The sequence below is a fragment of the Pinus tabuliformis genome, chromosome 5_1, assembly GCF_031772625.1.
Source record: "Pinus tabuliformis cultivar Carrire ecotype Pingquan chromosome 5_1, CPIR1, whole genome shotgun sequence".
NCBI lineage: Eukaryota > Viridiplantae > Streptophyta > Pinopsida > Pinales > Pinaceae > Pinus > Pinus tabuliformis.
The window spans coordinates 648,899,024-648,915,223 of record NC_142305.1 but is presented as its reverse complement, the minus strand read 5'-3'; the positions used below and the strand labels follow the sequence as shown (position 1 = coordinate 648,915,223).

Sequence of the window (16,200 nt, the reverse complement as noted above, 5' to 3'; positions counted from 1 at the left end):
GCTTAGGTCCTTCTTCTTGCCATTGTTCTGGCTGAACTTTGGGTTGATTTAGGACTTCTTGCCCTTCCCAACCAATGAAAAATTATCTTCCTCCTCAGCTTTCTATGTTACTCCATCTCTAGTGTTCCTACAAATTTCTTCCTGCACCAAATCAGACCAAAGTCTCTCCTAATTTGGTAATTTGTCCCTTCCATTTATAGAGTCCTCATAGCTATGCTAGGATTTTGGAAGGCCTTGGAGATCTAGGCTCACTAGCTCAGGAGATGGCACATTTTCTCATACTCCTCTAAGTTCATCTTGAACCTGAGTGAATCTGGAGAGGTAGTGTGGAATGGTTTCATTTTTCTGCATGCGGGTGTTTATGAGCTTATCCCTCAATGCCAATTTCTTGGCATCACTACCATTTTCAAATAACTCAGTGAGGGTCTTCCACATAGGAAATGGAGTTTCTTTTCCATGTAAATTCAAGGGTATGTGGTCTCTCACACCCTCCAGGATGACCCTCATGAATTTTACGGTATCTTCTTCCACCTGGCTAAAAACTGTACATCCGATACTGCTAGTTTTGGAATGTCAGTTTTGGTGTACTCCAATACTCCATTATCATCAAGTACAAATTCCATCCCATCCTTCCATGCTATGAAATTAGAGGTCCCCTCTAGGGAAAACACCAATCTCAATTCGTTAAAAGACATTTTCCCACACGATAGAAAAACTACTACTCTAAATCTGCAAATCGAAATTTCTGAAGGAGAATATATTTTGACTAGTTTCTAGTGTGGTTTCAAGTTCTGATACCATGTAGAAATTGCAAGAAATTTTCTATTGCTAATGAAATCAAACTGAAGTTAAGAGATATAAATTTCTTTTATTATTTTGCAGAAAGGAAAACACACAATAGAAAGACATGCAATGACACGCAACCATCAAAACACAAGGAACACAATGATTTTATAGTGGAACCCATCTGGGAAAATTGCCTTTGCTACTTTAAATTAATTCATATGATAAAGAGAAACAATTACAATGTATTGCTTTAACTTTGAAGCACACTATGCACTGTAAAATTGTTCTCTTGCTTCCTAACCTTCTTTGGCCAACACTTAGCCAATTCAAGCCTCATCCAGCCTCTTATTTCCTTACACAACCCTAGAGGAATTAAGGTCCTAAATAATAGGGAAATTCCCTATTTCCTTGCACAAATCCAAGGGGAATTAATCACATCCTTAGTGCAAAAGCACTGCACACTCAACAATATACAATTATAAATACAAATGTGCCTTTTCCATCCACTCAACTAGGAAATTCAAATTCCATGCATGACTTGATCTATTTTTAGTTGATTGACTAGTTAACTAAGAGATCAGTGAGTTAACAACAGTCATAACTACTCAACTAACCTTCAACTAACTTAACTAATGACTAGAGATCAATTAATTTAGTTCAACTAACAATAACTCAACTAGATTACTATATCTTAGCAATTAGCTCATGCATAACTCTACTTCTAGCCTACAAACTCAAATTTACTGACTTAATTAGTAGACAAGGCCATGTCACTATAGCTATCTATAATCCAAGCATCACTGTTGATGTGGAAAATCATTTTTTCTCCATTTGGCTAAGACACTAGTCAAATGAAGCCTTTTCTTTCTACAATTTCAACAATTGCTAACAGTGAAAGAGGTTTTTTGGGGAGAAAAAGAGGACACGATCTGCCCCATTAAACCACAACAAGCTATGAAAATCTGGACTAGACATGATGTATGCAGCATTCATACACTTATTGACTTATTGACTTCTCTTCCTTGCTAGTTGATAAAATTAAGGGATTCCTCAATATCGAGACACAAATCTTCAAAAAATGAGGATGGAACTGCATCTACAACGTCTTTAGAGAAGAGAAGTTCCAATTATAACACATAGTGACTAGGTATTGTGGATGTGTCGAAAAAACTTATATAGTCCATCACTGTGATGCTTAACCTAATTCTCTACCAAACTTTGAAGCACTGCTTCATCTGTGTGGATAATTAACACAACATGACAAAATGGAATTGAGGTTTCATGTTGTAAAAACCAATCACCTGCAACAAATTTCCCATTCTATAAGGATACAAACCCGCATTATGTTAGTCAATTAAACATTATTTCACCCATTACAAAAACAGATTTAGCTAAAAATCCTATGCTACACATGTAGTACATGCATATATTGTGACAACAAGCTCATATTATTGCCCAACTTTCACGTCAACAAGTTTAACTATTCATTGAGTGTTTTAGGGGATGTTGACGATTCAAATGTCAGGCCAAATTCTTGTCAAAGAACTAGAAGGAACTCAAAATAGGCCATGTTTGGAGGTGGAGTTTAAGACACTTCTGAAAGCTTGCAAAGAGGGTGTTGGAGTCGGCTTTTCCAACGCCTCATTTCCCTATGAGCTATCTATAGTGAGTTGTAATCTCACATAGGGATTTGTATATGCCTAGCTGTCATGATTATCCTTGATTGAGACTTGGCTTCCTCTATTGCTATATAATGAAGGTATTTTATGTACTTTGACATAATTTTGTGAGTAATATAATACTCTTACATGGCATCAAAGTGGGTGATTATTTCCTTGTTGAATTATTTTTTAGAGTTTATTAATTTTTTTATGATCTAAATGGAGTTTCTGTTTTAGTGAGGTCTCAAAATTTCTTATTCCAGATCTACAATCTGGTTGAGTGATGATGGTTTTTTTTAGATCTAAATTATCTATTAAATCCTGGTGAGGGTTATTATATGTGCCTCATGAGTCTTGCACTCTATTGCTTGGATGACTATGTAAGGATGATAAGGATTTGTCTGACTGGTTTCTGTTGGGGTCAAAGCCTTTTTTTCTCTTCTCTGATTATTTATTGATGCCACGTTTCTGCTAGAAATTGTGTGTGGCTACAACATGTCGACTTTCAGTGAGAACTCAGAGAGGAGGTCGAGTTCTTCTGCAGCAGATTTGAGTGCCGATCTAAATTTAGAGGGCAAGGTCAGAACAAAGGACTCGTGAAAAGACACATGATTTTGACTAGTTGTTTGCAGTTGTCCTTGTAGTCCTCTCATTTTTTATGATATTGGAAAATAAAATAAAATAAAAAAGGGACCGAGAAATGAGAGCCTGACATCTGCCTCATGGAAATTTTGTTCCAGGTATTTTATGTACTTTATCAAGCAATTCAAATTCAACAAACTGGTCAATAAAAATCTTGGGGAAGGCCACCAATGGCATTGAGATCATGTAATAGTCTATTTTTTGATGAGATTTGATTAATGAAATTGTAGATGAGATCAGATCTATGACCGATTTATTCTAGATTAGTAGCATGGGTGATTTGATTCTTCAACCATGTCATTACCATCAGGCTTTAAAATTGACGTCTGTTTACACGTATTTTCACTTTTTACAAGTAAAATACAATTTATTCTCAGGTAAACACGTCATTCATAACTTTGTAAAATTTTTATGAAATTGTCACAATGATGGGCATATGGAAAAATCAAGAGTTTCAAAAATTACATATATATAATTATAATACACCAGGTTCGCAGTTCCACAATGAACACCAAATATTTGTACTATGTATAGATTTTGTTGTACTAGTATGGATTTTGATGGCCTCCAGACCATTACACAAATTATGTTGTATAGTTTCCCAATAAATTCAGAGAAAAAGTGTTTGATGTTAAAATGATTAAAGTTTATATTATACAACTCTTGGTTACATGTCGCAGTTTACAATCTCTCTTGCTTAGACAAATCTCCGCCAAATAACTTTCCCCAACTTCTACATTTTGGGATAAAATAATCCTGCCCCTGCCTCTCTATCTAATCATCTTAGTACAGTGCAAACTGCTTTTAACTTTCAAAGCTGTCCTCAAAGTCCCATCCAGGGGTTAAATTTGACGCCCGTATGCCCATATTTCGCATTTTTACCCTTAAAATACGTTTTAGTTTTAAACCTCCATGTCATGCGCAGCTTGCCATTCATTTTCAAAAACGTCATATTGAAGGGCATGTTTAAAAATTAAAAGTTAAAAAAAAAATATTATAATTTTTTTTTTATATATATATTTAACCTTACGTCATATATTTTTTATACCTGTAGGCTATAAGTTACAATGTGGCGACTGGATTGTTGAATAATTGTTTGTGACTGGATCATGTCAAATGACTCAATCAGACTCAGCACAGTACAAATCTCTCTCCTCATCTCACGAGTTGCTACAGCCTACAGGGATCTTGACGATGTGGCGATTTGGTTGTGAAATAATTATAATATTAATAATGACAGCCACTGGATTGTTGAATAATAATTACTATAATTCAGAACTTTTTAGAATGACTATGGCATTTTTAATATGGTGTGAATCTGTAACAGTGTAACCTTATAAATTTATAATCTCCAGACTCCGGCCGGGGCAACTTGCAAGTTTAGTGTTTATTGACAAAGTACAGTGATTGGATGGCTATCAGATCTGCGGATTTTGCATTCAATTCGCATTCAATTCACATTCGGGTTTACCGCTTGAGCATTTAGAATGAAACTTACCACTGTTACCAGTTACCAACTTACCACCTGTAAACTTTAATATGTACAAGATTCCATTAATGAGTCCTGTCGCGGCCCGCAGGGAAATAATCCATCGCTTAAAGCTTTATCGTCAATTTACCACCAAATACCGATCACTTGTGAATTTGTGATGTGCTGTAGCCTGTAAGTTGTAACGTTTTACCTCAATATTCCATATGAAGAGAGCAAAAATAGTGATGACTATGACAACGAATGATAATAGACGCGCCATGGGAAAAGAAACAAAAGCACCTGCAAGCTGCAATAGCTACTTAGTCACTCCACTGAGTTGATATGAGGTTATGAGGAGGAGCATTATATAGCATATGGTGTAAGTTGCATAGGACTTCCTGCTAACCTAGCGTAGTGCTGTTTGGTTGGTCGACTCATCAAAAATTTAAACAGAAAACTTCGGGTAAGCGTGCTTAGTTGCCGCTGACAATGAAGAGTCCCAGCTCTCAGTTGGATTTTCATTAAAAAAATACAATTCTGGGAATGTATGCCCGAGGCCCCCAGTCGTCAACTATACAGATACTTTTGTGCCAGAGACGCTACACACAGTTAAAACCAACATCAACCCCAACAACGTTCTCGTCGTGTGTCTGGTGCGATTTCTGTTGAGTTTTCAGCGTCTGTCATCAGTTTATATACATCGCCGTGGCAGAAGAGCAGTGCCCAACTTAAATTTTGCGTTACCAGGTTTTTGAAATCCGTCCCTCTCTCTCTGTACAAATAAAAACTACACTGTTATAGCTGGTAATTTCTTGAAGTGATTCATGGATGATATAATTGTGTGGTGCCAAATTTTACATAATATTGAGTAAACAAATTAGGAATTCAAATGTGAATTAGTGGAAGACATAAACTGAGAAGAAAAAATTACAAACTAAGCACAATATCATAAAACCGCAAGGGATAGTCAGCCTATCGATAAAACATCCAGAAATTGATATAGGCTATAAAACTTACATTGGATAGAACCTAGTTGAGAACTTAATCAGTTTCTGACCTCCACGGGTGCGGCCTCTAAACAAAATATTGACAAAAACCTGAACTCCTACTACAAAAAATAGAGGAATAACCCAAACTATAATACAATATAGAGATGGAAAATTTAAAATTATTACCAGTGTGACAAGGCACACAGGTAAGGTGCCACGGTAAGGTGGAAAGATCGAAGCCTGCAACTTTCCATAAGCATCTAGAAGCCTAATGCATTCGGATGCCTTCAACGGAAAATTTATGACCCACTCGACATGAATGGTAGTGAGAAAGTAGTCGATAAATATACCATAAGTGGATTTGTGAAAAGATAGGGTTTGGAAGGTAAATATTGACTGTCAATTCCCATAGCTCATTTCCAGTGTTGATGGAATAGATAGTGCGCACATGTGTTCACATGGACCCAAGTTGGATGTGTCTTTGTGAAGGTTAGTTTATCTGGCGCTGTTGTCCGTCTACTTTTAGTGTAATATTAGTCCCTGATTTTTTTAGTTTCTTTTTGGTTGGCCATGAATGAAATCTTCTATTTCAAAATTCCAAAATTGTAAATAGGACAATGACAGAATGTTGAATCAATTAATATGTTGTTGAATTCTAAATGTATTTAGAATAGAAGTGGTATTTAAATTGTTAAATTTTTTGTGAAATTTGATGAGTTAGATTTCTCACTGTAATAAATTGTATATGTAAAAGTTTTTTATATCAATTCATGTAAAAGTTTGTTATATCATTTTTGATGAATTAGATAAATGTCCTTGTAACAGCTCTGTTATATTGTTTAGTTTTCGATTTTTGTTGTAAAATTTCATTTGTTGGATTAGTTAATTGAATTTGTTAAAGATGTATTTTTATAATTTTATTAAATGATTTAATTAGATTTATTTTTAGCGTTTGGGATTTTTAGCAGCATACCACTGCAAGAATATTTTTTTAATATGGTTTTAGTTGATGAAATGAAATTCATATATACTAAATACTTTATTTTTATTATATAGGTATTATATATCAAAAATGTCTTCAAAAAAAGGGAATCAACTTTCTATCAATTTTTTTTTGGATGGTCTAATACATCTCAAGCTTCATTGCCTGATAAAGAAGATCATGATTTTGATCTAAATGAAGATTTAGATGTCTTGGGGCATAATGAAGAATATGATATCTTGGAGCATAATGAAAAAAGTGATGAAGAATTTCACCACGGAGAACCTAGCACCCAAAAGAAAAGAAAAATGAAAGTAAAAAGAGAGTTTCGTGATCAGTGGAAAACTAAGTATAAGTGGTTGAGAGAGGCAAAGCATGAAGGAAAAACAGTTATGAAATGCATATATTGTGAAATGCATAAGGAAATAGGGCCATGGGGAATTGGGACTGGTTGCTCTACATTGCAGCATGATTCTATAATTGTTCATGCTAATTCAAGCATTCATAAACTCTCACAGGCAAAGTGGATATGTGGAAATTAGAAGAAGGCGAAGTCTATTATAGAACACATTGCATGCATTGATGATATGAACAAAGAAAGAGTCATCACTACTATGAAATTAGTATATTGGATGGTGCAAGAGGATCTACCACTTTCAAAATATGAATCTCTTTGTTTGCTTACAATGTCTTTACACACGCCAAATATGCCAAAGAACAAAGAGTACACATCATATACAAATCACATGGCTGCAAAAGAATTCCTTTTTGCTATATCTCAGTACCTTGAAGAGCTACAAAATTCCAAAATGCTAGATAGCCCTTTTTCTTCATTGATGTTAGATGAAAGTACAGACCGTAGTTTAGAAAAACATCTTGTGGTTTATGCCACATTTTTAAACTCAAAAGGATTGGGTCCTCGAATTTCACAGTTTTTAAAGCTCATAAATGTTTGCGATGGAAGAGGGAAAACAACTTATGATGCAATCAAACATTTAATGGAATCAAGGGGCCTTTCAATACAAAGATTGATAGGAGTTTCCACAGATGGCGCTTCTTCAATGGTTGGTAATGAAAATGGTTTTATCACTTTCTTGAAGAAAGATGTACCTAATCTTGTAGGTGTTCATTGCATTGCTCATTGTGAAGCCTTAGCTGCATCAGATGCTTCAAAAAAAATACTTGAATTATTATTTGTTGAGAAATTAGCAAATAAGGTATATTCTTGGCATTAAAATTCTACGAAAAGAAATAGTCAACTTATTGCTCTACAGGAACTTATGCAACTCGAAACTCTTCAAGCTCTTCAAATCCATGGAGTTAGATGGCTTTCAAGGGGACAAATCATTGAAAGACTTGTTGCACTTATGCCTCCCATATTAACATTGTGGAAAAATGAAAGAAAAGACTCATGGTATGATAAGGCAAGAATCTTTTCAGTACAATTTTGTTTACATATGCTTGCAGATATAATGTGTGAATTAAACAAGTTCAACAAGCAATTCCAAGAAGAGTACATTGATGTCAGCTCTTTAGGGGCAGCCATAGATGTCACGGTAAACACTTTGAAAAGGTGGTTTTTAAGAAGCGACACATTTGCAGATGGCACATGTTATTTATCTAGATTTATAGATGCCTCTAAATTTGGCTTTCTAGAAATTTGTAATAAGGAGGGGCTTGTTCACAAGCATGAATTACGATTTGTAGCAATTCCACATGCATATGTTGATTGTGTTGATATACAAAAACAATCATGGAAACCATGTATTGAAGGTTCAATAGAAAGTTGCAAACAACTTGCAAAAGATTATGTTCAAGCTCTCGTAGAGAATTTGAATGCAAGATTCCCTGATCTTGCATTTTTCAACTCAGCAAGATTGTTTAGCCCTTGCCATTATTTAGAGGATGTTCATGGCAGAGAACGGAATTCAAAGCGTTGGCTCGAAAAGATTTCTCAACACTTACAACATCCTTATTATCAAAGTGAAGAAAACAAAACTACATTTGATTTTGAGGCTTGTTTAAAAGAGTTGCATCCATTTGTTGACACTCTTCGTGTTAATTGTGAGGGATCATCCATGAAAGATGCATGGAGGATTTTTTATGTTACAGGGCTGCATACACATTTTCCTCACATGTCAAAATTATGGCAGGCGATACTTACTATTCCTGCAAGTACAGTTGCTTGTGAGAGAGGATTCTCAAGACAAAACATAATAAAGGATGTCCGAAGAACAAAGCTATCATTAGTTGCATTGGATGCCTTGATGCGGGTGTCTCTAACAGGGCTTGATTCATCGATGGTGGAATGGGATAGGGTATTTGACATCTGGAAAGATGCTAAAGAAAGGAGAACCTTAAATATTTAAAGTTTTTGCTTTTATTTTTATGTTTGTAATAGTGGTGTTTTGACAATTACCTCTTTTGGTGAAACTGTCCAATATTTAGTTTGTGTACATGGTGATATTGAATCTACTTTTTGAACATTTACATAGTTCATGCACATTATGTTTTTGGTTTGAAAATTATTTCACAACTATTGTTCTTTTATTGTACAATTTGAAATTAGATGAAACTTGTACAAATAAATTTTAAAAGTCATATGATGGGCAGTTTAAAAATAAAAACGTCATAAAAAAATTCCTTGACGGGTAGGGTCACCCATCAAATTTAACCCCTGGTCCCATCTCTTGCCAAGGTATTTCAGTTTCCAGTTTTCCAACAAACCATCAGATATTTCCTACAGAGAATCGAGATAGACAGACTTCGTCCTTCAAGTCCACAGTGGTGCTCAGGGGAAAGTCCAGAGTGGTGCTCAGGGGAATGCCGAACTCATAGTCTGAAGCATCCACGAGATAAGAAATATCCAACCCTGCGTCCGAATATAGGGTTTGGACTTCTTAGTCTGTACAAATACTGGAGGCTGTCGAAGTATCGACATATAATGGTTTTGCGCAATGCCAATATGGTTTTGTCCTTGGAATAGTGCAGATAATGTTTGTCAATAGCTCTCATGAGTCTCTATAATCTCACAATGCAAGAAGGGGGTGAATCCTTATTAGGAAATTGCAGAATCTCACAATGCAAGAAGGGGGTGAAGCCCTATTAGGAATTTGCAGAGCTCGGTTAGAGACATGCCCTTTCTCGCCACTATTTGCCAAGGCCGAGTAATTCCCAAAATCAATTTCTTAAAACATTTTTATTATTATTTTAGATTGGTTTGTCTTTCTTGTTGAAGTTCTTATTATCTGGGTTTGAGTGCTCTGATTTCTCCTAAAGATGAATAAACGTTGACGCTTCGAAAAACCTTCGAAAAACCTGATTATTCTATGCAGGGTTGTTGGAGGAGGATTACCCCTGTTTTCTGTATGCCTTTTTATAATGCGAAAAATAATGAGATTGTGATTCTACTCAGATCAGTGGTGCTAAGAAAAAGGTACATTTTTTCCCAATATTTTTCAAATATATTTTAGTATATCTATGTAAGATTAAGATCATAGGAAAAAACTTCTCCCTCAAAATAAACAACTTTTATACAGTTCGACTCTCATTACTCTCATCTTTGAATGAGCTAAGTTTATATTTATTGTTTCCGAATATAATGACCAAATTCAAGTGAATTTATAAAATTCACTTGAAATTCACAACATTTAATTATTTGAATTAATTTATTGGTCCATAACATTTAATTACTTGAATTAATTTATTGAACTTGATGATTTATTAAGTTGCTATTTGGAAATAATTATGAGTGATTTTCTTATTATTTTAATAGTTGAATGGTTGCAAGATAAAAAAATTGACAGATTTATTGTGCATATATATTTGTTAAATAAAACTAAATTTGATTTTTAAAATTGCTTTATTATTATGGAGTCTAATTTTTTTATTTTTATTACTTAATCAAGGAGATTCACATCTTGAATTTTATAATTTGTAAAATTTTGAATTTAGTAGTTTGTAAAATACCTCATACTTCATGATACAACCTTTACCAATTAAACTTCCATACAAAACTAATCATAATCTTAAGATTTCTCTATTTTAAAAGCTATAATTTAGAACATGTTTGCTATTACATATTAAAATATTGTACTTGATTTTTCCAAATTTGTGTTTGTATATGTTTTCAGGTTAGAGAATTTTTTTCCATAGAAGACATCTATAGCTTAGTGAAAGTATTAATGCTCATGACATGCAATGTGAGAAAATTGGAGCAATAATTTTCACAATCACGATATCTTAAACTTGCAACAATATCTACATTCACTCTATTTTGATGTGAGAGAAAATATAAATATAATTTGCAAAAATTATATAAAACTAATAAAAATAAATGTTAAAAGTCATGTGAAGGGCACTTTAAATATAAAACCATCATAAAAAAATTTGCTTATGGGTAAGAGGACCCGTCAAATTTAACCCCTGATTACCATCATCAGATCTGAGGCCACCAAATTTCATTATGGATCTGAGAAGTGACAATGTACTTGGGGACCAACCAAAAGCTTGACCTTCTTCTTCTATTTGAAGACCTGACAACCCTTGTTGTAGGTGAATCTACTACATGATAGGGTGTCACTACTCTGGAAATTTTCAATAAAATTTCAAACAAGACATTTTACATGTTATCTCCAGACACAACGGAGCAGTTTTAAATTTTCTTCTCTAAAATGATTATAAATTTGAGGTAATTGGAGGTGGTTTTATCATTTCTGCTATGTGCTAGGCCATATACTAGATTTGTGGATCATGCCTCTTTCATCATTGTGATTGTTGTTGATGTTTAAATCTTTGCTACTATATGAATCGATATACGTGTTTATACCAAGTGGTCATGCCCCTACGGTGTTCAGGGAAGAGGAGGTGGAAATCATAGTCCTTTATTCAAGTTGCCCCTGGAATTATTCATGAGTTGGGAGTTGTACCCCTCTATCTTTCCCACTATGTGGTCGTTGGCATATTTCTGCTTCGCCTCAATAGAGATATGATTGCCACCTATCTATGATCTGAAGCAGGTTCAATGGACCAAGTTGAAAAAGCACAATGTTGTAAAAATTCGATTTTTGGGGGAATTAATATATGCTCTCATTGGTATTTATTTAAAAAGCAAAAAAAAGAAGAGGTCCTAAAGTTTTTAATAAAGTCTTGGGGATTAAAAAATAAAGTCTCGGGGATTAAAAATGGAGTTAAATCCTATGAAAATATGTTTGTTTAGTTGACATTTCAATGTATTTGGATTCTTTATGGTTTATGGTTATGAAATGCTTGCTTGTTGGCTAGTCATCCAAACCTAGGTGGATTTCTCTAATTTGTAGTGTAAATTTGTTGTTATTGTCATCATCAACCTTGTTTTGTAGCAATTTTTCTTCTAGTGGAAACACATTTGCCAACTTGATGTCATCAAGATGGGTAAAATATTGTAGGTGATTTGTGAAAAAAAGGCAAAAGGTAGGCTTCATAATGAGGTCCTTCAGTTGTAATCAATTGTAGCTCCATTGCAAGTAGAAAATGCAACTCTTAAGAATAGATTGCAAACTTCAATAGTTGAGAAAATCAAGAAGGTTGAACATCTGAAATCAACAATGGGCACATATTTCCATATACTTGTAGATGAATTTTAGGAGAAAATTTACCTCCTTGATGACTTGGAGGAGGAAGTTGAGTCCTTTTTCTGACTCAAAAACTAAAAATTTGAAGAAGCAACTAGAAGAGAAAAATAATCAGTGGGTTATAGATATTAGTTGTTCAAAAGAATAAATGTTGGAACAATATCAATTTTTGAAACAAGATTATGATGCATTGTCACAATAGTTGATTGAGAAGGATGATGTTATTCAAAATTTGCAATATTCTAAGAAACAACTTGAATTGGAAGTTAGTCATCTACAAAATGCTGAGATGGAGACAATTGATGATGAGTTGGAAGGCTCATTTTCTTCCACACTTCATGATGTTGATTGTCAGAAAACTTATGCTGATGATCATGACTCATCACATACTTTTGTTGCACCCAATTTTGAAAAATATACTACTGGTATTGGGTAGTGATTGTTTTGAAAAATGGGAAATATTGGAGGAAGACTTGGGAAGAATGGACAAGGAATCATTGTTCCTCTTAACCTTATAGTGCTTACATCAAGAGAAAGTCTTGGATATGATCCTTCTATTTCCTCATCACCTACATCGAACTCTTTTGAGACTCGAGAGGTGTCATTTGTTGTCAAAGAAATTTAGACTGAGGTGCTAGAAGAAAATTCTCTTACTCATTGTGATAAGTAGATTGACAGAATGGCTGGTAATATCATTATAGATGAAAATGTTGTTGCATATAGATTTGAGTCTACATAAACAAAAATGCATCCTTCTCAATCTCTTCATAAGGTTCAGAGGAAATCACTGAAAAATCAACATTCTTGGTCACATAGTAATCCTACATTTAAAACATTATAGAAGAGATGCGAGCGAATGAATCATGGACTAGTAATGACCATCAATATTGTTTGTGGATGGATTTATGGATGGTCATGACATCATTTGAACCAATGCTTGCAAAATTAATATCATTGTGTTACATCAATTGTGCAGTTATACAAATTTCCTCTTGTTAGTTGTTGATTGCCACTGTTCCCTTAGTTGTGCTTTAGGGGGAGAATTTGTTGACAACATAAATTATTGATTCCCACTCCTTCTACAATTTTGTTTTAGAGGGGAGAAATTAGATGGTGATAGTTAATGTTGTCATTGCTTTGTTAACTGTTGTCATTTTTTGTGTTTGATCAGTGTGATGGTGATAGTGTTCAGACAACTTTAAGAGTGTTGTTATATGGCATTTGAGCTAAGTTTTCCATACTTATATGCCTCATTGTTTATTTGTTGGTTGATGATGTTGCTTTTGTTTGAAGCCTTTGTACTAGTTCTTTACCATTACCTATTTTATCTGAAGATTTTTTGGGGAAGTTGATAGTGTTTTCCACCCTTGTGCCTCTGCAACATTTCTACTTTAGAGATTGAATGACCTCATTGAGGTTTCATAGCTCTCATCTTCATAGTTTTTGTACTTCAACATTTCATACTTCTTGATTGGATCGAGCATGTGTTCTTTCCATTCAATGGATCATTATGGGATCTATAATTTTAGCTCCATGCTTATTTCAGCACTTGCATCTTTCTCTCTTTTGTGAGGGGGGGGGGGGATTTTTTTCCTATGGGTTTTTCTCTCTTTCTCCACTTATGAGAGGTTGTACCTAAGTAGGCCTCATTTTCAAGACCCATTCTTTATTTTCTTTATTTTTTAGTTACTCCCTGTGTTTCTCTTAGGGGGGGGTGTTAGATTTGGCTTTTCCAATGCTTCATTTCCCTATGAGCTAGCTATAGTGAGTTGTAATCTCACATATGGATTTTCATATGCCCGGTTGTCATGGTTATCCTTAACGAACACTAGGTCTCCTCCATTGCTATATAATGGATGTATTTTATGTACTTTGAAACAATTTTGTGAGTAATAGAATATTGTTACAGAGGGTTCAGGTTGAGCTAAAAGGAGCCTTACAAAGAAGAGTACATAGTGCATACCAAGGGTGAGCCCTCGTTGTAGTAATCCAAAGTAGGAATACATTGAGTCATTGCACCAGTGACGATAGCTTTGATATTCTTGGTGTTATTCCAAAGACAAGTTATAATTCCTTTCGAAGAAGGTGCTGATCATTCCCTTTGAATAAGTTTAGCCAATTCTAGATTTGGATGGAGTAACAACTTCTCGATGACTTCTCTAATAGATGGATCTGTTACCTCTTTGTTGGGAATGCTAGATTTTATGTCTAGACATAGTTGTCTCTAGTGCTCTTCCTGGAAGAGCATGGTTCCAATGAACACAAAAACAAAAATGGTTCTGTTGGGAATCACGATTGCCATTAGACCGAAACTCGCAGGTGTTAGTCAATGATCGCATTGCCAGAGATAAGGATCCACAAGAGGCGGTTATTCCATGTCGTGAAACACACGGGGAGCGTTGGTTTATCCAATGTCCAATAATCTCCCCCCCAACGCGAGCTGAGTGTGTATTGAACTCGTGACCTACACTCTGATACCACTTATTGGGAATCACGATTGCCATTAGACCAAAACTTGCAGGTGTTAGTCAACAATCGCATTGCCAAAGATAAGGATCCATAAGAGGTGGTTAGTCCATGTCGCGAAAGACACGAGAAGTGTTGGATTATCCAATGTCCAACAATCTCCCTTACACATTACTTCATAGTTTTGAAGTAGGCAACATAGTAGTTAGCAGTACATGCTCTAATAGGCATATGGACAAAGCAGTGTCTTTATAAGACTTCATTAGACTCTGTAGGAATCATAGAATCTTTCCTTTAAGAAGCGACTCTTATACCACCTCGAGGAGGAGCAATGAGCGAGCAACTCACCGGAAATCCTAGATTTACAATGTGTGAAGTAGAAATACATGTGTTTTCCTTGGTCTAGTTCTTGAAGTCTCAAAAATAGAAATCTCATCTTTCAAAACTTGGTTAAAATTATAGAGTGAAAATCTTATCTTTGATAGCTTCATTACTTAGAAATTTATAAAATTTTAACAAATTTGTATAATCTTAATTTTATATATATTCTTATACCTTTCATTCACTCACATAAAACTATATATATAAAGCATACCTTCTCTAATTTAAAACATTTAATCCACTAATTTTTAAAACATTTTGCTTTATTTTACTTATTTTCTAATGTTGTTTTATATATATTCTTATACACATGCATGTTGAGACTCATATATATACCTTATCGTATGCATAAAGTTTGAATTATGACCATGCATGTTAAGGTTGGAATTTAGATTCGGGAAGCAAAACAATATGAAGTTTGAGTTATAATAATATTCGTTAATAGCGTATCTTAAGAGCAAATCTAAAAAATTAGTTTTTTTGTTAAATAATTTCCTGTAACTCGTTACTGCGTCTTACTATTGGGTATAATTAATAACTTAGTTCCGTGGGCATTGGGTTTATGGGTTCTCTTCTGAGTTCAGTGGCATGTGCTCTAAAATTCGAATAAATTGAACAGAAATAAGGTCGCTTTTCACACGTTGGTTAATTAAAATACGGCTTAGAGGGGGTTTTACACTGCCATTTCTTAAAAGCTTCCATCAAGGAAGATGGAATCCCCTTGAACTATATGCGTAAGGATGTTGTTGCAAGATCAACATTTTGAGTTACTTTAATAATCTTAGGCACATTGTCTCTTAATATATCTGATTCTAGAAAAACAAGACAGGCTACGTAGCAGCTTTGAGTGCTTTAGCAACGTGTCCTAGCCAGCAAGCGGCGAGAGCAAATGAAGCCATCCAGCCAAACATGGATAAGAATGCTAAAAAGGCATACCTGCCATTTGTTCTTCCCATAAAAATTGGTGAGAACAAGAAATAACAAACAATAGGCCTCGAAGGTAGGCCTAGCTTTAGTGACTAACTTTCTTTAACTGCTGGTATAAATGTGCCCTTAACTCTCCTCCCTGAATTCTGCCAAGTCTATCTACCTATAAGAAAAAAAGTTTTAACTATAAACATCCATGAAGGAACATGGGTTGCTTTAAACTTTTTAACAGCTACGCGGTGTTGAACGATGACTTCACGTACAATTCATATAAGAGCTTGTA

The 16,200-nt window shown here is 34.6% G+C and overlaps 1 protein-coding gene across 1 annotated transcript; it reads left to right on the top strand.

The window, feature by feature from the left end:
* Positions 1-7,217: 7,217 nt before the first annotated feature.
* LOC149166665 (uncharacterized) lies at positions 7,218-7,766 on the top strand. The gene has a single exon (XM_089430217.1). The coding sequence runs from the start codon at positions 7,218-7,220 to the stop codon at positions 7,764-7,766; it is 549 nt and encodes a 182-aa protein (XP_089286343.1).
* Positions 7,767-16,200: the final 8,434 nt, after the last annotated feature.

Coding starts and splice junctions, on each gene's coding strand:
- LOC149166665 (XM_089430217.1), top strand. CDS start 7,218: ATGTCTTTACACACGCCAAATATGCCAAAGAACAAAGAGTACACATCA.